The sequence below is a fragment of the Triplophysa rosa genome, linkage group LG18 (assembly GCF_024868665.1).
Source record: "Triplophysa rosa linkage group LG18, Trosa_1v2, whole genome shotgun sequence".
NCBI classification, from domain to species: Eukaryota; Metazoa; Chordata; class Actinopteri; order Cypriniformes; family Nemacheilidae; genus Triplophysa; species Triplophysa rosa.
This window is the reverse complement of record NC_079907.1, coordinates 19052747-19076148: the sequence shown is the minus strand read 5'-3', so window position 1 is coordinate 19076148 and position 23402 is coordinate 19052747. Positions and strand designations below refer to the sequence as shown.

General features: G+C 41.8%; 3 protein-coding genes across 6 annotated transcripts in view; all 3 read right to left on the bottom strand.

The window, feature by feature from the left end:
* pcdh15b (protocadherin-related 15b) overlaps window positions 1-23402 on the bottom strand; it is a 285327-nt gene that overhangs the window by 140710 nt on the left and 121215 nt on the right. The window lies entirely within an intron of this gene.
* On the bottom strand, window positions 90-1776 carry LOC130569158 (period circadian protein homolog 2-like). The gene is made up of 4 exons (XM_057358595.1): window positions 1692-1776; window positions 1289-1443; window positions 1079-1200; window positions 90-739 (listed from the first exon to the last, which is right to left on the bottom strand). Exons 2-4 carry the CDS (start codon window positions 1395-1397, stop codon window positions 515-517), a joined length of 456 nt encoding a protein of 151 aa, XP_057214578.1. The 5' UTR covers window positions 1398-1443; window positions 1692-1776; the 3' UTR covers window positions 90-514.
* On the bottom strand, window positions 4188-23027 carry LOC130569157 (solute carrier organic anion transporter family member 1C1-like). Of its 4 annotated transcripts, XM_057358593.1 has the most exons (13): window positions 22954-23027; window positions 21555-21708; window positions 21370-21470; window positions 13498-13633; window positions 13090-13209; window positions 12824-12965; window positions 12475-12607; window positions 12262-12383; window positions 12036-12182; window positions 11800-11898; window positions 11460-11672; window positions 11106-11270; window positions 4188-6630 (listed from the first exon to the last, which is right to left on the bottom strand). In XM_057358593.1, exons 5-13 carry the CDS (start codon window positions 13192-13194, stop codon window positions 6518-6520), a joined length of 1239 nt encoding a protein of 412 aa, XP_057214576.1. In that variant the 5' UTR covers window positions 13195-13209; window positions 13498-13633; window positions 21370-21470; window positions 21555-21708; window positions 22954-23027; the 3' UTR covers window positions 4188-6517. The 4 variants fall into 4 exon arrangements, 3 of the variants coding, with proteins under 3 accessions (XP_057214576.1, XP_057214575.1, XP_057214577.1); XM_057358592.1 differs by having other exon boundaries at window positions 13090-13633; XM_057358594.1 differs by having other exon boundaries at window positions 12824-12902; window positions 13090-13633.

Below are 23402 nucleotides of genomic sequence, written 5' to 3'. Positions count from 1 at the left end.
TTGGGGATTCAGTCATGGAGTAATTACTTGCCAGGGAACAGGTTTTTAATCAAGTTTGAGAAAGCTGGATTGATGGTGGTGACGTTGATATCGAGTGACCATAGTCTGTTTATAGCATCGTGTTAGCTTTTTACATCTGCCGATTGTATTTAAGTTTCTAAAATAGCAAATATTGTGTTAATCTGTAAAGATTATCTTGATAGACAAAACGTGTAAACATCATGAACATTTGTTAATCACAGATCTTATTTTTTGCGATGTTCCAAAAGTCTATGGGAAAAATGCATAAGCTTTCGGTCGAGGTAACCAGCACTTACTTCTGGGTTAGCCTACAAAAATACGTCATCTCTGAGCCACTCCATTGAGAGAAAATACAAGTTTGATTTCCATCAGCAGTGGAAGACCTCAACTCCCATCGTTCCATGCTGCTTCAAAGCATCATCAAGCTACTCCTCTGTTATTGTTTTGTGACCTGTAGTGGCGTGAAGAACATACTGTGCCTTTCTATATCAGCTCATACTGTATGTGTAAACTGACCTGTACCGGTGCACATGCTCCAGGACGGCAGTCTGTACGGTGTGGTAAAGCTGTAGAAAACGCTAACGTCACGAGGCATCAGAAACTCCACAAACTTGCGGTCTGTGAACTCGTCTTTCCTGCAGTTTAGGATTCCTGCCGCTTGCTCCGATATATACACGATCTTCCCCGTGATGAGAGACACCGCAATGGCAAAAATATCCTTTACAGAGAAATACATTATTTACATTCTTTAATTTTTTTGCCATATAATGAGATATTGAGCTGTGCATCTGTACAGGTTATCATGAAACCCTGAATCATGTATAAATAGTAAAATAATTCAGGGAACTTTCATAAAACTTTTGTATTTTTATTATAAGTTATTGTAATTTTTCTCGCCAAACATGCCTTTTCTTTATGCTTTTTCGTTTATGTCACGTAAGTCACAGAGATAGGAGCTACAACAGCAAGTTTCAGGCAGAAAATGCATACGATGCATCACAACGCATCGTGATGACTACACAGCCAGTCTCTTCTCCTTGCTTCATGTGTTACTTACAGCATTTTTGAGGGTGTATTCTGAGGTAATACTGTTGATTTCTTCAATAGTGTATGAGGACACATCCAGACCTGAGGGCTGACTGTCATTGATCATGAGCATCTGGTAGTACTCTTCATTGGCTGGAAAAGTTGTTAGAAAAGCTTAAAGCGTTTACTGTACGTGAACGCAGCGTAGATTTATTTTCTCCGTATGTTCAGCATTCCTGACCTTTGACCTGTTTGACACAGCGTAAGGCGTATCTGAGAGCGTGAAGCGTGCTTGCCCGGCCCTTGTTGCGTTTGTCGGGTGGAAGGTGATATTTCAGCTCCTTCAGCATGTTGAAAAGCTCTTTCTGGGTCTTTTCCTTTGCAGACTGTTCACTACTGCATAAACAACACGGGCATACACAGGTCTTAATGCCATTTTACACATGATTTTTGTATAATTCTAATTTATCTTTTGGGGGCGTTTTCCCAGACAAGGATTATCTTAAACCAGGACTAGGCCTTAGTTAAATAAGGATATTTAAGACGTTTTGAGATACATACAGTACATTACAAGCAAACATTACTGTTCGCATCTTAAAGGGGAATTTCACCCAAAAATCTACTTTGTGTGATTTTTTACTCACCCACATGACGTTAAACATGTTTAGAGAACTTCCGGCATCTTCGGAGCACAAATAGAGATATTTAGGTGACATCTGAGAGATTTCCAGGCCTCCTCATAGACATCATGGTGTCAGTTTTTGCCAAGGTCCAGAAAAGTACTAAAGACATGGTTAAATTGGTCCATCCGCACATAGTGGCTCAATTTAATTTTTTTGAAGTGACGAGAATGCTTTATGTGCGAAAAACAAACCAAAATACCGACTTTAATCGATATATTCTCCTCTGTCTTGTCAGTGTATGATAATACACTATAATAGGGGCAAGCCCCATGCGGCGTTCGGCGCACAAACCTGTCTACTTTTGAAGTGCTCTCGTCCAAGAAGAAGACGAAGAAGAAGTGCTCTCGTGAACACGCGCCATACACTGACAAGACAGAGGAGAATATATCGATTAAAGTCGGTATTTTGGTTTGTTTTTCGCACATAGAGCATTCTCGTCGCTTCAAAAAAATTCAATTGAGCCACTATGCGCGGCTGGACCAATTTAACCATGTCTTTAGTACTTTTCTGGACCTTGGCAAAAACTGACACCATGATGTCTATGAGGAGGCCTGGAAATCTAAATATACCTAAATATCTCTATTTGTGCATCGAAGACGGCAGAAGTTCTCTAAACATGTTTTACGTCGTGGGTGAGTAAAAAAATCACACAAAGTTGATTTTTGGGCTAACTTCCACTTAAGACGAAAACAATCGCACAGAAATATTTTAAAGAGAACCCGGTGTATAGAGAGATGTATGGCTTAATGCGTTGTAATAGCCATACACTACTAGCATTTGTCGTTAGAAACACATCAAATATTTTCAGCTCTTAAAAAAACCCTAAATGTAATACTCATTTTAACCTAAGGAGGCCGCCATGTTCTTTTTCGATGACGTAAACTGGTTGCACGCACAGCTAGGCAGCCAAACTAAACACCGACACACTAATCAGTTCTTCAGTAAATATAAGGTTCTGTAGGATAATATATACTCCTTGGGGGAGGGTGTCCCTGAAGAACATTCCTCAATACTAGCGACTGACCACAGGATGTATGTTTTGAGAAGGTTTTATTTTTCAGGAACTAAGCAGATAAACGTGGCGTATGGTGATTGGTGGAAAGAGAACAACACTCCTTAAAAGGCAAAGGCGGGGTCAGAAGATAGATCGACGTCACATTCTGTATAAAATATGGGTGTCAGGAAATGGTTGTGGTTGTTTGCTTTTTGGAGAGAGTGGTGATTCACTGGCAACCCAAAGCTTTGTTACTCCTTTTTACATCTGATAATAAACTTCTAATCGATTTTGAAGAACGTCTCAGTACAAATTTTTGAACATGCAGGACTGCCTTTAAAGTCCAACAGGAGCAACATTTATTCTGTGATAACATGGTGAGATAAGGCTGATGGCAAAAGACAACACACGAACAACTAAAGTTAAAGAAATAAGTGTTTAATATACAAAAGTGAACTAATGATATCAAATAATATTTACCAAATTGATATTAATAAAGAAACAACAAACAAAATTTAAATATTAACAATTTAAATAGACAGCTAAAAAAAAATAACGTCAACCCAAGAGAAAAGGATAAGTTAGTGACGCCAAAGGAAAGAACATAATAAAACAAAAAGATTCTAACTTGATTTAAACAACTAACCTAACTAAGCAAAGAAAACAAGGAAAGCAAATTCTTCAACGCCAAAGCGCCGTATACTTCCCTGCTCTAACTAATCAAAAGGATAAATTAACAGGGGGTGGCGTTCACCTCTTACCTAGTGTCTCTCACATCGAATTTAGCTAAATGTTGCAAAATGGAAGTCACGTGACATCTTCCCTGTCCACAATTCTCTTGAGTATTGAGTAGACCAGGGGTCGGCAACCTAAGGCACGCGTGCCACTATTGGCACGCCGAGGGAAAATCAATGGCACGCCAAGCACATTTAGATAAATGATGTATTTAATACAAAACTAGTGTTTGTGAAGTTTAAAAAAATATTGAACGCCTGGTCGTATTCGCATGACAAATTGCCCGTTAATCTGTAATCGTAATCAACATCTTTTACATAAAGTTGTCTGTGCTTTAGAGGTCACGTGTCATCGATTGTGTAGTTTGCGCTCACTGTGGTGCTGGACTTCAGACGAGGTTCACAAATGGCTACTACGCAAAAGAAGGCAAAAACTGACGCTCGGTCATTTCAGCCCTCTTGGAGAGAAGAATTCGGTTTTGTTTTTCAAAAAGATCGTGCCGTATGCACTTTATGTTTAGAAAATGTTGTGTGCCGTACTTCCAGCGTTAAGCGCCATTTTGAAACAAAACACGAAAAATCCTTCAAAGATCAGGCAGATAAGGCAGAGTCCATCAGACGCGCTGTCTCCAGTTATGAGAAACAAACCGGCAGTCTTCGTGTTTTACTAGATTGAAAAATAATGCTTCTGAAGCAAGTTACCGACTTGCTCATTGCATTGCGAAACACGGAAAGCCATTCACTGACGGGGAGTACATTAAGGATGCTTTCCTCTCTAGCGCCGAGGTCTTGTTTGATGGGTTACCTAACAAAGAGACTATTATATCGAGAATCAAAGATATTCCCATGTCAGCCAGAACTGTTCAGAGACGCATAGAAGAAATGGCAGAAAGTGTCAATGAGCAGCAAACAGCTGGGCTGAAGGATGCAATGGTGTTTAGTGTTGCGCTGGATGAGAGTGTGGACATAAATGACATACCACGTTTGGCAATCATGGCAAAATATTGTGATTCGAATGTAAGAGAGGAACTCTGTTGCTTAAAATCAATGACTGACACAACAAAAGGGGAAGACATTGCCAAGGCATTTTTTGAGCACTTTGAGGAGCGAGGGGTTGACATCGGAAGAATTTTTGCAATTACAACAGATGGAGCCCCTGCCATGGTTGGCAAACAGAAAGGAGCTGTCAAATTAATTGAGGAAAAAGTGGGTCACCCCATTATGAAATTACACTGCATAATACACCAAGAGAACCTGTGTGCAAAAATGTCAAATTCAGATCTTAATAGCGTTATGGCTACGGTTGTAAAGATCGTTAATTTCATAGTTAAGCGATCTTCCCTCACACACCGACAGTTCCAGTCCCTTCTCGAGGAAATGGACTGCACGTACAAAGATATCCCTCTCCACTCGGCGGTTAGATGGTTAAGCTGTGGTAAAGTTCTGGAGAGATTTGTTGGCTGCTTTGACAGTATTAAAGCCTTCCTAGCTGAAAAAGACCAAGTCTACACTGAACTCGAAGATGAGACGTGGGTTTTGAAAGTCATGTTTCTCACTGATATCACAGGCCACTTGAACGAGCTAAATCTCCGACTCCAAGGTGCAGAACACACCATTTTGAACATGTTCGAAACATGGGCTGCGTTTATTGACAAGCTGGCAGTTTTCTCAAGGGATATCGCTACCTCCACATTCCGATATTTCAAACATGTACGGGAGCTGTCCGCGCAGTGCAGCGTTAACACGAGTGAGATATCCAAATACATGTCCGAACTCGAATTGGAGTTCACAACACGTTTTGGGGACTTTCGGAAATATGGACCAATGTTCCCTTTTTTGATTAAGCCTGCGAGCTTCGATGGACACGAATTCGATGCATCTCTGATAGAGTGGATGGATACACAGGACATGGAAATGCAGCTAATTGAGCTCAAGAGTTCAGCACTCTGGGTGACAAAATTTGCAGAACTCCGCAAGGAGTTGGAAACCACAGCAGTGAACAATCAGGGATCTTGCATTTTTACATGCTGGGCATCATTGCCAGAAAAATTCTGCTGTCTCAAAAGAGTTGCTTTGGGTTTGCTGACGGTTTTCGGATCGACATACCTCTGCGAGCAAATATTTTCACACATGAACAATGTGCTTTGTCCCTCTCGCAATCGCTTGACTGTTGATCATTCCGAAGCATGCGTGAAACTTAAGGTGACGCACTACGCTCCCAAGATAACAGAGCTCAGCAAAGGAAAACAGGACCAGGGCTCACACTAACTGGTATTTATAAGTACTGTACATCTGTTTAATCTTGCATTAGCCTACACTGGGCCATGCTGGTATTCCTTGGCTTAACACTGAAAAGCAGCATTAAAACGTGATTCCAGTACTATTTGTTTTCCAAACTCTTGCTGCTCTGCTTTTTGTTCTATAAAAATGTTTTATATACATATGTAACAGTTTCAGTTATTAAAGAAATATGTGCAAATACGTGTTTTTAAAAATAAAGAAGGTAACTATAACACATGTGAAAAAGCAGCATTAGAACTGGATTCCAATACTATTTGTGTTTTATACTCTTGCTGTCTTACTTTCAAAGGAGCAAAATGTTTTGTATAAACAGTTTCAATTTTTAAAGAAATCTGTGCAATTTTGTTTTATTGAAAAATAAAGATGATAGTCTATTCAAAATGTTTCTTTTTCTGTTTTGTGTTTTATAGCCATATAGTATAAGTATACGAATAGTGTCAATCTAAAAAATAATAATATTGTGGTACAATTACATGTAATACTAAACGTTGATGTTAAAATGGCACAGTGGTTGCCATGAAAAAAATAAATGGCACAGCACTTCAAAAAGGTTGCCGACCCCTGGAGTAGACTTTATGTAGCGTAAGATCATAGTTCAAAGAACGAATGCCATCCATATAAACAATAAGAACAACATAACACACGAAGTGACCAAATCATTAAAGTAATAAAACAGAGGTCACAAAACAACATTAAACTGAAACGAAACCAAGTGACTGGGACGAGGGCAGTTCAAAAGGAACAGAACCGCCATCCATTCATTTCCTTTTATACGTCAGCGGAAGTCTGACTGGCAGCGGATAGATCGACGTCACACCGTTAATTATGATTGACGACTTTCGGGACCAATCAGCAACCAGAAGGAGATGACCTAAAAATGACAAAAGAAAGAGGGAGAGAGAGCGCGCTTGGCGAGAAGGGAAAACAGACACGCACAAGCACTCCAAACACAAAACGTCAAGGGACGTAACAGGAGAGTATGTTACTTCTGCAATTTATTTTCATAAGTAGAGCCCAAGAAGTTTATTCTGCTCTTTCCGTCTCGGACTGTGAAAATTATGCTAAGGTTAAAACAGCCGTGTTGAAGGCGTACGAACTGGTACCTGAAGTGTATTGACAAAAATTTAGAACATTGTCTAAAGGGTTTAATGAGGCACTGGCACATTTTGCCAGAGAGCTTACTACAGCATTTAATTGTTGGTGTATGGCAGGTTTATACCTTTGAAGAGTTGTCTAACTTGATGGAACTTGATGGTGTTGGAGCAGTTTAAAAACTCTGTTCCTTCTCAAATTGCAACGTATATAACTGAGTAGAAGGCTGGTTAATGCGGCTGAAGCTGCGGAATTAGCTGATGATTATGTCTTGACGCATAAGCAACTATTTTGATTTTCGTAAAAGTGGAGAAAATTTTGGCGGCAAAAATGATCTTATGCTTAGTAGTTCAGGTTCGACTTGTAACTACTGTCTTGGAAAAGGCCACTGGACGAGTGATTGCCCAGTGCTTAAAGCTAAGGGTAAAAAGGGAGGAAATACTTCACGTATTAAACCGTTTGCTTTGGCTACACCAGTAACTCATTCTGTTAACGAAACTGGTGAGAGAATTCCTTCTAGGGGGATTCCCTGAAAGATGGAACTTTTGCACCTTTTATCACTCATAGCACATCATGTCAATTGCTGGTAGTGACACTAAAGTCAGTGTGACAATTTTAAGAGACACAGGATCATCAGAGTCTTTTATCTTGAAAAATGTGTTGCCCTTTTCTTCAATGAATGACACTGGTACTAATGCTTTAATTAGAGGAATCGTATTAGAAGTGTAATCTATTCCTCTGCATAAGATCAAGCTGACTTCTGATCTTGTAAATGGTGAAGTTGTGACTGGAGTGCATCCCTTATTGCCAGTAGAGGGAGTAGACATGATTTGGGGAAATAATTTGGCAGGGGGAAGGTTTGGCCCGATTTGGTTTTTCCTCCTGTGGTATCTACATCTCCTTTTTCAGGTTCTGATGAGTGTGCCACGATATTTCCAGAAGTGTTTACGGCTTGTGCTGTGACTCGATCTATGAATCCTCCACAGTTCAGGTTGTCTCCTGAGGATGCTGTGGTTAAACCAACATTTACCTTACCTAATGATTTTACTGTTTCCCAGTCTGATTTGATCAAGGATCAGAAACTTGATTCTACTCTTCAGAAATTGTTTGAGAGTGTTTTGTCTGAAAATGAATGCTCATGGTTATTTCTTACAGGATGGAATGCTGGTGAGAAAATGAATTCCTCATGGCAAAGATTTTGCTTGGGATCCTATCATGCAAGTGGTGGTTGCAGTAAAATATCGTTCTATTGTTTTGCAGACTTCTTATGATGAGATTGCTGGCCATTTGGCAGTCAAGAAGACCTATGACCGGATTTTACGGTTGGGCGAAATTAAAAAAGATAACTCTAGGTATATTTAGACATGTCACACTTGCCAGTTAACCAGAAAATTAAGCCTGCACCATTGCTCCCTATCCCTATTGTCAGTGCTCCGTTTGAGCATCTAATAATTGATTGTGTTGGTCCATTGCCTAGGTCAAAATCTGGTTGTACTTACATTTATGCATTTGGCAGACTCTTTTATCCAAAGTGACCTAAATTGCATTATATTATACATTTGTTTCTGACTATATGCAATCCCCTGGGATTGAACCCATGACCTTGGCATTGTTAGTGCCATGCTCTTACCACTGAGCCACAGGAAAGCTGTACTTACCTACATACAGTTATGTGTGCCACAACTCGTTATCCTGCAGCTTATCCTCTTCGTACCATTACTGCTAAGTCCGTAGTAAAGGCTTTGACTCTGTTTATTGCTATCTTTGGCATTCCTAAGACTGTACAGAGTGACCGAGGTTCAAACTTTACCTTTAATTTGTTTTCTCAGGTGCTACAACTGTTGAACATTAAGCACAATCGAGCTAGTGCTTATCACGCCCAAAGCCAATGGGCTTTGGAGCGTTTTCATCAGATGTTTAAATCCTTACTTCATGCACACTATACCGAGTTGCAACGTGATTGGGAAGAGGGTTTGCCATGGCTTATGCTGTCAGCCAGGGAAGTTATTCAAGAAAGTACAGGTTTCAGACCTGACGACCTTGTATTTGGGCACATAGTTAGAGGTCCGTTAGATGTATTACGTGACAATTGGATTAATAGTTCACCTCCTAAGAACTTGTTAGGCTACGTTAATTACTTTAAAGTTTAAACGTAGACTATGTAACCGATAAATTGGCCAAAGAGCACATGTGTTCCTCACAAATGAGGATGAAGACACTTTTTGATCGCAGAACTGAAAAAACGGCAGTTCGTGTCAGGTGATCAGGTTCTGGCTTTATTACCTGTCGAAGGCTCTCCTTTTCAAGCTCAGTTTACGAGTCTGTTTCACTTGGTTCTCTTAAACAGCATCTACTGGGCTCAAGCTTGCTGGGGACTAATGAACCTGAAAATTTACATGGTGGGTTCTATCAGTAGGAGTTACATGTGATTTGGGAACAAAGATATTTTGGGTTCCATAAATGGATATTTATGCCTTCCGGGTTTAAAATCCTCATCTGGCCAACGTCAAAGGATGTGACGTGGCGATGTACGATAGTACATTAATGATGCTTCAGAGTCTCATAATTATTCTTGAAACTGCTTTCTTGACCAATGAGAAGACATTTCTCCTAATTATTCATGACAGACCCTTCAGAGAGAGGCGTTCATGGCACATGATAGTAATCTGATGGATAAATGAAGAAAAAGCAGAACACTTACAAGGAGTGGCAAAAATACATATTCCAATAATTATATATAAAAGAATATTTTTATGTGAAATACACAATGCGGTATATGTGTGGGGGAAGGGCTTCTCCACTGAAAGTGATAAATACATGACAGTTGTTGAAATTGTGGCGCACAGAAACAGGCGCGGATGGCCATTTGGAGCTCTCGGTGGGCCGTAGCTCATGTGTCATGTCATCACCAGTACAGCTCAATGTGTCACATTCGGAACTCAAACAGACGGAGGGGACTTCCGACACTGACAAAAGGGGGTTTCCTGACCAGCGGGTTCGAGTCGCCTCGTTAGAGCGCCCGTCTCCCATGCCGGAACGTTTGCCGGTTTGAAGCCCGCTCGTCATGGATGCGAGTAAGGCCAGAACAGTAGCAAACTGTGTTTTACTCTGGAAAGCTTTTAGAAATGAAGACAAGTGGACTTTTCGACTCACTCATGAAGGCAGTCTGTGTCAGGAATTTGGTACCGTGACCTGAGGACTTTCCAAAGAGCACTTCAAACGCAGTTACTGTCATTTGAACTAGAACAGTTATACTTAATTGTTAAAAACAAATACTCATTTAGTGGTTTCTGTAAAACCGATGTGGCTTGAAAGTATGATTTGTGTAATGACCATAGACTCTATAAAACAGGTAATGACTAATATATTTTAAGATATGAAATCAGGGCTGCGTTCAGACCCGACAAAACGTTGCAAAACGTTTTTTAAACGGAAACAGTTGTGCAGTTGAACACCCTGTTGTGATTACGCAAGAGTTGAACTATGGCAGCTGAGAAGGCCATTCTTTGTGTTCTTTTTGAAGATATTCCAGAGCCTAATGAAACCGGTATAAATACGTGTTGAATACTGCAAAATACATTTATTTTAATATCTTCAATTGTTGCGTATACCGAGCTGCAGCAGACACATTTAAACGACTTTACTTGGACCCATTGTGCGAGCTGTCTCTTTAATACCGTGTGGGTTATATACGTGTTGCTGCTGATTGGGCTGACATTCTTGACACACCCACCAAACAAGAGAAAACTTCTCAAACCCCGTTGCACACCGTTGCAAACCGTTTCCAGGAAACACGTCGTTCAACCCGGAAACCGTAGCAAAACGTTGCGCACCAGTTTGAGCATGAAAATACCCCAGATCACTTTCTTTCGTGCCCCGCCCACTCACCCACTCTTCTTCTCACAGCGTTCATGCCTGTTTTTAGTTGCATTTTTCAATACAACAGTGAGGTAGACTGTAGCTGAAAAGGGGGGGATCAAAGACCAATACTGTTGAAGACGTAATTTTACAGAATTTCTGTAAAAACTGCAAAATTACAGAAAAGACTGCAAATTTTCAAGAAAAACAGGAAAACGATTTATTATATATCCTTATAATTTTGTAATTTTACAGGAAAAATATAATTTTGCAGTATATTCTGTAACTGCAGCTGTTTTTTTTTTAATGTTTTTGTTAGTAGATATTGAGTAAAAGCCTTAATTTTCCCCTTGTCATTTAATAAGATGCTGTTCATCATTTACATGAAAAACTTACCAATAAGAAAATTTGCTCTTGATGTAGACTGACCAAACTGTTGCTCCATATATTTGGCTTTGAAGGTGAACAGGCCGCTGAAAGAGTTGAACTTCAGAACAATCTCACACAGCAACAGAATGTATATGGGAGTGCTCAGGAGCCTTTTCAGAGAAGGCAGGAATCCTTCACAGTTGTAATAGAAGGTAAGAAATAAGCAATTGTTATGAATTAACTTAATACTTGTAAGATCTATTTAACTTTAATATGAATTGTTTACTGCAAAATGTTATGTCTGGATGAACTTCAACCATTTGTGTTACATATTTAGACAATATATGGACAACATTTGCTTAAAAGGTAGAAGTCAATTGCCTTTTGCAATGCTGGCCAGTTTCTTTGAATCCATGTTGTGGCTTTGATCCACGTTAGAGTTTTCTTTTCCCTCCTCTTCCCCTTGTTTGGGTAAAGATCTAGGCAGGAACCAGAAAGGGATACCAGCAAGCAGTAAGAAGGCAGTTGACACAAAGAAGCCAAGCCACCAAGCACCTACCCAGCGTGCATCATTTGACGTGATGGTCACAGTGTCTGCAGGGAAATGCCATTGGGGGGAAACAACAGTGTTTAATAAAATCTTAATACTGTAATCATGATACAATAAGCAAATAGCCTTAAGACCCCAGGAGCACATCTAAATCAGAGTGCAAAGACTTACCAACACTGACAAATCCAATATCCACGTAAAGTCTAGCACAAAAGGAGCCCAGAAGGAACCCAAATATGGGACCCAGCAATGTGATAGTCTGAAGACATGCTATACATCAAAAACAAGTTTGATGTAATATTACACTGTAGGGATTATTAAAATCATTTGCTCATTTGACATGATGTAATCATTAGATAAAACAATCTGAATATCCACGAATATCCAAAGACCTGCTTTTTACTTACCAATGTAAAATGCAGAATTTTCTGCTTTGGCAAAATCGTCAATATAAGAGATGCCGAGAGGTGTGACTGGTGACTCTCCGATTCCTCTGAGAGCATTTCCCAAGAACACATAGATCCACATGCTTGATCCCGGATCCTTTACACATTCTAGGGTTGAAATAGCCAACGTTCATGCACATATTGTGCAAAATGTTTTGTATTGTTTCTGTTTTAGTAAATCAGTTACCTGTTACAATGTCATCTGAAGAGGGGATGTGTACATTTGAGTAATCACTCAGAGCCATGGGATTTTGACCAGAAGCTATACTTGACTTATTAGCAAACCCTTGTACTGTGTCATATTTGTACCTGTATGAGTGAAAATTTAAGTTTATCACTATAGTAAATGACAACAAATGCCCACTATAGAAATGATTACATGTGTGTATTATGCATGTACCGCCCCATGAAGAAATGTGGCAGTCCAGTTAGAGCTGATCCAATGGCCATAAGGAAACAACCTATCCCTATAAGACGAGGTCTATGCAGTGCCGCCCCAAAATGACTGACCAAGGCCATAAACAGCAAATTACCTGCAGCGACATATAAGAGAATAGTCAGTCAGTCACACCTAAGGAAAATCCACAGGAATTGGTAATAACCTTTACGTTTGTATTGTAAAACAAAATTTGTGAGGTATTGTAAATTATTGACAATAATTTCAATCGTTGAACTGAATTGTTGGAGATTCAGTTCATTTTAGTGATGCTTTCAGGGAGATATTCTTAGAGAGTTGTACTAATACAAACCCATCTCGAAACCACCATCGATAAGGCCAACAACAGAGCTGGCAAGATCAAATCTCCTCTCAATCTGAGTGATGGTACTCTTCAAGTAGGATCCACACAGAGTTTTGGAGAAGTAGGCAAAGGAAAGAGCAATGATGAAAATCTTGATGAAAAGTAAGAGTAGGAAGAGAACCAGTGAAAAATAAACATGATGTCTTCATCTTCGATCATAGAAAATGTTCAGATTAATTGTAACGGTGAAAAGAATGTCAAACTCAGTAAAATACCTTTAATTTGGAACAGCAGGAGTCCTTTGGAGACTTTTTATCTGGAATGCAAAGACCCTGTTGGCTGGCCGTCTTACTATAGTCATCTGCGGTTGGCTCGGCCATTTTCTAATGACAATCCTGTCAATAAGCTTGTTTTAAACCTAAACTTGACAATACATGTAATGATAATCTGCCATCGTTTACTTAGCCCATGTGTCACGGGTGTGTGGCAGGAAAGAAGAACCCAAGCGCAGGCAGACGTGAAGGGGTTAAACAAGATATATTTATTACAAAAAACACGCAAAACAAAAACCCACGAGGGGGTGTAAACAAGACAAGATAATAATAGGGGTAAACAGGGATGAAAAACTAACTAAACACTAAACTAGAAACAATACTTGACATGAACTACACTCAAACACTTACTTAGACTGGACTGGGTTCTTGAAACAGGAACACAGGAACACAGGAACACAGGAACACAGGAACACAGGAACACAGGAACACAGGAACACAGGAACACAGGAACACAGGAACACAGGAACACAGGAACACAGGAACACTGACAAGCACGATACACATACACGTATGTAATACACGGGCACAGGACAAAGAAACAAGAGGGTATATATAGGTAAGACAAACGAGGGATAACGACATGGGGCAGGTGTGGTTAATCAAACACTCAGGGAAAGATCACAAGGAAACGAGAGGAGCGGGGCCAATGACGAGACACTGGAGAGAACGTATATTATTGACAAAAGGACAATAATATGTTTCTCTCCACACATAACCAAAGGCTTTGTCATGACTCTGCTACAGGACCAAGAAAAACATGACTAAATGAAGCAGAGCCATGACACCATGTTCATGTTTTTCAAACTTGTATGGCTTTTATTTCCCCCTTGATCACAAAAGACGATGCTTAGCAGTATGTTAAGGGATAGTTCTCGCAAAAAAATAAAATTCTGTCATCATTTATTTACCATCAGGTCATTCAGAATCTGTATAGGACTCTTTCTACTTTTTCGTGTTTTGCAGAGGGAATAAAGTCACACATGTTTGGAATGACATGAAAGTGGGTTAATAGTTAAAATAACTGTGAATTTATGGTGAATTTTTGGTAAACTAAACTATCTCGTAGAACTGACTGCCGCAGTCACTAATAGTATGGAGGAAATAGTAATATAACATTCATTAAAATCTGTGTTTAGCTGGCAAAACTAGCCGAAAAGGTCTGGAACAACACAAAGGTAAGTAAATAATAGAAGATTTTTTTCTTTTTTAAACATTTGCTACTTTTTTTAAAGGGACAGTTCTCCCCAAAATTAAAACTCAGTCATCATTTACTCACCCTCATGTAATTTCGTATTCCTACATGCATAAATAACTTTGTTCTGATGAAAACAGAGAAATATATTTTCAGATCTGACTAGGGCTGTCAACAGATTGCAATTTTTAATTGTGATTAATCGCACCCCTTTTCGTGCGATTAACTGCGATTAATCGCACACGTATAGTGAAATTAAACATACACTATTTAGTTTGTTTAACATGTTTATTTTAGTGCTGTCAATCAATTAAAAAACTTATCACACACAGCTTTTATGTTTTTTAATATGCTTTTACATTCTAATAATTTCACATTTTATCTCCAAATTAATGTAGAAACAACACGTTTCTTTAACAGCATCATTTTATGAATGAAAGCCAACATTCTAATATTGTTGGCTTTGCGATATAATATATATTTTTTCTACTAATCAAACCCATTATAATAAGTGTGCCCTTCCTACCTGTCTAACTTGTAGGAAATATACAGAAAATAAATAAAGTTCTCAAACACTTTACAGTCTTTAATGTTAAATACATGTGTCAGGCTGAGGCCCGAACTCGGGTCGATGGCGTAGCGCTCTGACGCACTACCACAGAGCCACGGAGGAAGTGAGGAATCCAGCAAACGGACAGAGTCAAACAGGTAGAAGTAAGGTAGGTTTATTCCTCCACAAAAATGATATAATCCATAACAAATAATCCAAAGAGAACGTAAACGAGAGGTAACCCAAAAAGCAAAATAATCTACAGAAAAAACTAACAAAGGTAATCCACAAAGCAAAAAGTCCTCGGTGCAAAAAACAAAGTCACAAAGGGAAATCCAAAAGAGCTTGAGCTAGAGACAGCAAAACACATAACAATAACCAAGCGTTGAATGAGAGGACCAGAGCTTCTTAAATAGCCCAGAATAAATGGGACATAGGTGTGGGCAATTATACTAATGATGGGTCTCGCCACAGTCTAGAAATAGGACCCGATAGCGACCTCTAGTGGTAGAGATCAAAGTCCAGAGCCAACAATCCTCACAGGACCCCCTCCTCTAGGAACGGCCCCTGACGTTCCCACCAAGACGACCGGGGTTGAGAGCGTGGAATTCTCTAACCAGCTTGGGGTCAAGGATGTCTTTGGCCGGAACCCAGGAGCGCTCCTCAGGACCATAGCCCTCCCAATCCACTAGATACTGCCGAGAACCACGAACTCGGCGGGTATCCAGGATACGGCGGACTGTGTAGGCGGGCTGGCCGTCAATGATCCTGGGAGGAGGAGGTCTGCCTGGTGTGAGGAACGGAGAAGACAACACAGGTTTAAGTAGAGACACGTGAAATGTGGGATTAATTTTCAGAGACCTAGGTAAGTATAGCCTGTAAGTAACCGGGTTAACTTTCCTGGCGATTTTGAATGGACCGATGAACCTCTGAGATAGCTTGCGAGACTCTACCCTCAAAGGAATGTTCTTTGTGGAGAGCCACACTCTTTGGCCGGCACGTAGGGTAGGAGGTGGTCTGCGTCTGCGGTTGGCGTGCTGTTGATATAGCTGAGATGTTTTGAGGAGTTTGAGACGAGTCCTTTGCCACACCTGCTTGCAGTGTCTAACCCACCGTTGGGCGGAAGGAACATTCACATCTGCTTCTTGCTCGGGAAATAGAGGGGGGGAATACCCGAACAAACACTCAAAGGGCGACATGTCAGTAGCAGAAGACTTCAATGTGTTGTGAGCATACTCGGCCCACACGACGAACTCAGACCATGAGGATGGGTTTCTGGCTGCCATGCACCGGAGGGTGGTCTCGAGATCTTGGTTGAGTCTCTCTGTTTGTCCGTTAGATTCCGGGTGGAATCCCGAGGAGAGACTTGCGGTAGCTCCTAAGGACTGGCAGGAGGCTCGCCAGAAACGTGAGGAGAACTGGGGGCCCCTATCCGAGACGATGTCTAGGGGAATGCCGAATACTCGGAAGACATGTTCCACCATAAGTTCGGCAGTCTCTTTGGCTGTGGGCAGCTTGGGTAGGGGAATGAACCGGGCGGTTTTGGAAAACCTATCCACTATAACCATTATAGTGGTTTTGCCGTGGGATGGGGGAAGACCAGTGACGAAGTCCATGGAGAGGTGGGACCAGGGTCTGTGGGGTATGGGGAGGGGGTGTAATAATCCTTGGGGGAGGCGGTGAGGCACCTTATTTCGGTTGCACGTGGGGCAGGCTTTGACATATGTGGTGACATCTTCCTTGATGGTTGGCCACCAGAACCGCCTCTGGAGGAACTCGAGAGTGCGCCCAATACCCGGGTGACAAGTGAACTTCGAGGAGTGCCCCCACTGCAACACTTGGGATCTGACAGTCTTGGGAACAAACAGACGGTTGGTGGGTCCTCCTCCAGGGTCTGGTTCTCGGGATTGTGCTTGCTTAACCTTATCGCCCAGATCCCATTTGATGGGAGCGACTATCCTAGCACTGGGAACGATAGGTTGTGCAGACTCATCTTGAGGGGACTTGACATAGATACGGGACAGTGTATCTGGCTTCAAGTTCTTTGACCCAGGACGATATGACAATGTGAAATGGAAGCGGTTGAAAAATAGGGACCACCGAGCTTGGCGAGGATTGAGACGTTTAGCCTGTTGGATGTACTCGAGGTTTTTATGGTCAGTGAGTACCTGGAATGGATGTTTGGCGCCCTCAAGCCAATGCCTCCACTCTTCCAGTGCCAGTTTGACGGCTAGTAACTCCCTATCCCCTACGTGGTAATTCCCTTCAGTGGGCGTGAGACGATGGGACAGAAAGGCACATGGGTGTAATTTGCCATCGTCTCCCCTCTGAGACAGTACCGCTCCAACTCCCAAGTCCGAGGCGTCAACCTCCACAATAAAGGGAGTGTCCAGATTAGGGATGATTAGTACCGGGGCGGAAGTAAATAGTCCTTTGAGGTGCTTGAATGCGGATTCGGCTGCGGGTCCCCAGCTGAACCTGCTCACCTTATCCTTCGTGAGAGCCGACAGAGGAGCCACCACAGTGCTGAAGTTCAGGATGAACTTACGGTAAAAATTGGCAAAGCCAAGAAAACGTTGCACCTCTTTCACCGACGAAGGGGTAGGCCAGTCCGCAATGGCTTGAACCTTCAAGGGATCCATCATTACCTGACCCGGCTGGATTATAAACCCCAAGAATGGCACTTTGGTGACGTGGAATTCACACTTCTCGGGTTTGACGTAGAGATGGTTGTCCAGCAGGCATCTGAGAACCTTGTTGACGTGGACCACATGCTCTTGCAGAGAACTCGAGAAGATGAGAATATCGTCCAGATAGACGAAAACAAACAGATTAAGCATGTCCCTGAGGACGTCATTGATAAGACACTGGAAGACTGCGGGAGCATTAGTGAGGCCGAAGGGCATGACCCGGTATTCATAATGTCCAGTTGGGGTGTTGAATGCCGTTTTCCATTCATCCCCCTGCTTGATTCGCACGAGGTGGTATGCATTGCGTAAATCAAGTTTCGTGAAAATGGACGCCTCTTGTAGGATCTCGAAAGCTGTGGCCATCAGAGGTAAGGGGTACCGGTTTCTCACGGTGATCTTATTAAGTCCCCGGTAATCAATACATGGCCGGAGGCCACCATCCTTCTTACCCACGAAAAAGAATCCAGCTCCCGCCGGAGAGGTAGAGGGGCGGATAATACCAGCTGCTAGGGATTCCTTGATGTATTTGTCCATGGCCAGACGCTCGGGAGGTGACAGAGAGAATATCCGACCCCTAGGAGGACAACTATCTGGGAGTAAGTCGATGGTGCAATCATATGGTCGGTGAGGTGGTAGGGAAGTAGCTCTTCTCTTACAAAACACCGTTTTGAGGTGATGGTACTGAGACGGGACTCGAGAGAGGTCTAAGGGTTCTTGGGACTCAAGGACAGGTTCGGGAAGAATCTGGGTCAAGCAAGAAGTCTGACACGTGGAACCCCAGCTGATAACTGCACCCGTAGTCCAGTCCAAGTGTGGACTGTGCTGAAGAAGCCAGGGGTGGCCTAAGATCATCGGGAACTCAGGTGACTGAATGAGGTGAAAACTTAGTTCTTCACGATGGAGATCCGTGATGAGCCCGAGCACCGAGGTAAGGTGAGTAATTCTCCCTGGAGCTAGCGGTCTGCCATCCAAGGCAGTAACCGTAAGGGGCTCAGGAAGAGGTTCCGTGGGAATCTGAAGCCTTTCGGCCAGGGAAATGTCTATAAAATTCCCGGCTGCCCCGGAATCAATAAAAGCGTGAAGTTGGTGCATGTGATCTTCCCAAGTGAGAGTGACAGGAAGGAAAAGTCCAGCGTTGGACGGTGGATCTGAACGTGTGACTCCCGTTACAGTCCTTCCTAGCCTGTGCGGGACTGGGAGTTTCCCGAGAGCTCGGGGCAAGTTGATCGAAAGTGACCGTGTAAGCCGCAATAAAGGCAACGATGTTCCCTCATGCGACGGTCTCGTTCCGAGTGAGACAGCCGGGTCCTCCCCAACTGCATGGGTTCTGGGGGTTCTTGAAAAGCTGGGGTGTTGGGAACATACGTAACTCTGGTAGGTAGTCTAGGAAGAGGAACACGAACCTGGTCTCTCTCTCTCAGTCGGTTATCCAATTGTATGGCCTGGTCGATGAGTGTCTGGATCTCCCTTGCTGGTTCTCTGAAGGCTAGATCGTCCTTGATCCTCTCAGTCAGTCCATTCAAGAAGCACACCATCAGAGCCTCGTCATTCCACCCACTCCCTGCTGCTAATGTCCGGAAGTGAATGGCATATTCGGCAACACTCTCATTGCCTTGTTGTAGCGTCAGGAGTCTCCTAGATGCTAATCGATCACTGAGGGGGTGATCGAAGACTCGTTTGAACTCCTCCTCAAACTTTAACAGGCTTGAACAACATGGTGCCTGTGCCTTCCACACCGACGCTGCCCAGGAAAGTGCCTTGCCCGAGAGGAGGGTGATGATATATGCGATCCTGGCCCGATCAGATGGAAAAGAAGTTGGTTGTAATTCAAAGGTGAGGGAACACTGGGTGAGGAATCCATCACAGGAACTAGGATCACCCGAGAAGCATTGCGGTGGAGGTAAGCGTGGTTCTGTAGGTGTCACAGTGCCCTGGGAATCCCCCGGGGTGGTGGTTCCAGATGGAATAACTCCCGATGGCGTGGGTAGACGCTCGAAAATCTGACGAACCGACGCCAACAGCTCAGAGAGGATCTGCTAGTGTTTGGTCATCACGGTCTCCTGTTGTGCGAGAGCTGTCTCATGACGTCGGACCATCGAATCATGCTGTACCACCGTAGCTAGCACTTCGTGAGGATCACCTGATGCTGGAATCATGGTTGGCTTGGTTATTCTGTCAGGCTGAGGCCCGAACCCGGGTCGTTGGCGTAGCGCTCTGACGCACTACCACAGAGCCACAGGGGAAGTGAGGAATCCAGCAAACGGACAGAGTCAAACAGGTAGAAGTAAGGTAGGTTTATTCCTCCACAAAAATGATATAATCCATAACAAATAATCCAAAGAGAACGTAAACGAGAGGTAACCCAAAAAGCAAAATAATCTACAGAAAAAACTAACAAAGGTAATCCACAAAGCAAAAAGTCCTCGGTGCAAAAAACAAAGTCACAAAGGGAAATCCAAAAGAGTTTGAGCTAGAGACAGCAAAACACATAACAATAACCAAGCGTTGAATGAGAGGACCAGAGCTTCTTAAATAGCCCATAATAAATGGGACATAGGTGTGGGCAATTATACTAATGATGGGTCTCGCCACAGTCTAGAAATAGGACCCGATAGCGACCTCTAGTGGTAGAGATCAAAGTCCAGAGCCAACAATCCTCACAACATGAAATACAGAAGAATCCTCATTAAAGCTACAAAATCACATTGACTTCTTCTTTTCTTTTGTTCTTTGATTAACATTAGTGACAGGAGTCACAGCAGCACGTTTAAGCAGCTAAGCAGCTCTAAAAAGCGCTTCCTATTTTTATATTGCATGCAAAACTGACAGGGCACGTGCCCCTCTGTTTGAATGGGCATGACGCCTCTGAATACAGGTGCACTGTCTGACAGATTCTGACGCAGCCTTTAGCTCATTTGTACACCAGACAGGACCGCTGTCGCGTTGTGTTGAGCTGTGTTCCACAGCCAGAAGCTGTCAATCTATACTGGACGTGTCCATACAACCATTTCAAATTGCACCTAAATAGTTTAAAGGCCTTTATATGAATAAGAGCGTGATTATATGATGTAACGCTAGACAATGATGAAAGAAAAAACGGCTTGTGTTAATGGTGTTAAATATTTTTTTAAAGCGTTAATCTGAAAAATTAATTGCATGCGTTAACGCGTTAACGTTGACATTCCTAGTTCTGATACATCATTGACTACTATAGTAGGAAAAATTAAATGGTAGTCAAAAGGTCCCCCATAACAGTTTGCTTTCCTAAATTCTTCAAAATATCTCATTATGTGTTTAACAGAACAAAAAAATATATACAAATTTTTTTTACTATCGAAGTGGATGATGTCCCAGAGTAAATGATGACAGAATTTTCATTTTTGGGTGAACTATCCCTTTAAAGCACATGACATAAATGTCAATTCAGTCAAACAGTTAACACACATAAACACCCTAACATTCTCACTATATGTGTCAATAAAATGGTTTAAAATTAAAAACTTGCCTTGAAGTTCAGCATTTTATTTAGTTGTTTAACACCGTACGCGGCACGGCGCAAACACGGTTTGGTCTAATGGGATTGTCGCGCCGCACCGCGCCACGTCCGGTGTGGACAAAATTTAAAATTCTAATGTGTTCTATTGTCTCTTGTCGCGTCGCGGCCGCATCCGGTGTAGACACGGTGTTAGAAGACAAAACATCTTATGCAAAAATCTTTAATTATACAATAACACAAAATGTACAAACAGAAGTTAAACACCAAACATGATATAAAAAGAATAGCAAACCTTTTGAAACAGAAAGAGCCGTTCTGTCGTGTTTTCATGCGTTACTTTGATAATCCTTTCAGATTAACTTTCCCCTCCCCGTAGGAAAAGACTGCAGACGGCTACACATCAGAGCGAGGTGAAAATAAATGTCTAGGAAACAATGGGACCGAGAGAAATGAATCACGTCCCAAAGTGAGCTGTACCTGACATGGGACAGTGGGTGTGTCCTCCCCAGTGGAGAACCGATGTGCTTCTCTGCCTGTGTTTTACTCTCAAAGCCAGTCCACACAAAAGCTGCTCCACATTTCTATTCCAGCAACGCTTCAGCTCAGAAGGACACCCACAGCCTGACACATGCTAGTGAAAGAGAATGTTTTTGTCCCAATAAAAGCTCAGAACCTAGATGTGACTCGATTATATACAACGTTTTGATGTAAAAGTTGGTTATGTCATATATTGACTTCAGTTTCGGTAAACGTGCCAGGACAGTCTTATAAACGTGCCAAAACCGTTGGCTTTTGGACACAAAATTGTATATTGCATGTATTATAAACTGTATAAACAGTGAATTAATGGTGTCTTTTTAGTTATGTTTTGTTTTAATGTGTTTTACTATAAGGTTACAGTTAGGTGGGATTTAAGGTGGTTTGATTGTAATTATGCATAACCTGCTGTTACTGCTGTGAGAATTGTCTGACACAGCATGTGAACCACACTGAGGAATGTCTTAGTATAACATATTTAACAGCATGTGAGTTCTGACGCCCATTTCTCCACGCAGTTTCTCCCCAACACAACTGATGAGGATTAAGATTTACCAACTGACGCATTCTTGAACGTGAATTTCAAGAGAATATGTGATTTTAATCATTAACCCAAAATGTTCTCACAGACGAATAATGCTATAAAAAGTTACTTAGATTACTTATGAACTTTTATGAAATAATATTTACCCACCTCACGTTCAAGATATCAGACATCCAACAGTGCATAATCAACATAGAGAGTACAAAATCACCAAAGAGATGCTTAACATCCGATTCTTAGTTTAATGGTCGACAATGTTGAGCCACTTTCAGAACTGAAAGCAGTATTGCATGTTAAAAGCAATGTAGCAATGACAAAATGATTAGTTTATGTGCAAAGACCAGAGGTGTAAAGAGTACCTGAAAACCATACTTGAGTAAAAGTACAGATACCTTGCAGTGAAGATGACTCCATTACAAGTTACAAGTCACGAATTCTAAAACGACTTGAGTAAAAGTCTTAGAGTATCTGATTTTAACAGTACTTCAGTATTTTACTCATACTGAATGTAGGCTCAAAGCAGCACTAGTCCTTAACACTTAAAGGGGTCATATGGCAGAAATACGTGTTTTTCTGTTTCTTTGGCGTTTTATAAGTTGCCCATGCATGTATTAGACACGTAACATTGCTAAAATTAAAGTGTCGGACCAAAAGATGCATTCTATCTAAAAGCGAATGCGAACCCAGACCTGCCTGAAACGCCTCGTGTAACCACACCCCGACGAATGTACGTTACTTCGTAACATGATTTGACTTAAGACCGTCCAAATCTAAATGCAAGTGAGGTGAGCGTACTTGTAAATCTCATTGTATCGTCACCGCTGCAGCCATGTCGTGGAGACGCTGTGTGTTTCGTTGCGAAAAGAAAGACTCTTTGTTTGCCCTGCCAAAAGATGAGACAACTAAAAATGAATGGTTATATTTTATTTACAACACTGTTCCAGAAAAGTACAATCCGAATGTTCAAGTTTGTGCAGCGCATTCACAGATGATTGCTTCATGAACCTGGGAGAGATCAAGGCCGGCAGTGCACGAAAGCTTTGGTTAAAAAGTGGGGCCATTCCAACCATTACAACTTCGCTGGCACTTCAGATTCGCAGCCTGTAAGTATATTTTTATTGTAAAAGACTTTGTTATGGACTTACGCGAGTTGAGTTTGTCGTGTGTTTGTGATCTGCAAATGCAGACACGCGCACAACGTGAAAAAAGACAACACAAGTCCTAATAATCAGTAATAATGTTCC

Coding starts and splice junctions, on each gene's coding strand:
- LOC130569158 (XM_057358595.1), bottom strand. CDS start 1,397: ATGCTGAAGGAGCTGAAATATCACCTTCCACCCGACAAACGCAACAAG. Junction 1,201..1,288: donor CTGTGTCAAACAGGTCAAAG/GTCAGGAATGCT, acceptor CAACTTTTCCAG/CCAATGAAGAGTACTACCAG. Junction 740..1,078: donor AATACACCCTCAAAAATGCT/GTAAGTAACACA, acceptor TTCTCTGTAAAG/GATATTTTTGCCATTGCGGT.
- LOC130569157 (XM_057358592.1), bottom strand. CDS start 13,194: ATGGCCGAGCCAACCGCAGATGACTATAGTAAGACGGCCAGCCAACAG. Junction 11,271..11,459: donor ACTGGCCAGCATTGCAAAAG/GCAATTGACTTC, acceptor ACAACTGTGAAG/GATTCCTGCCTTCTCTGAAA. Junction 6,631..11,105: donor AAGAGCAAATTTTCTTATTG/GTAAGTTTTTCA, acceptor TGTCATTTTTAG/GTCATCTCCTTCTGGTTGCT.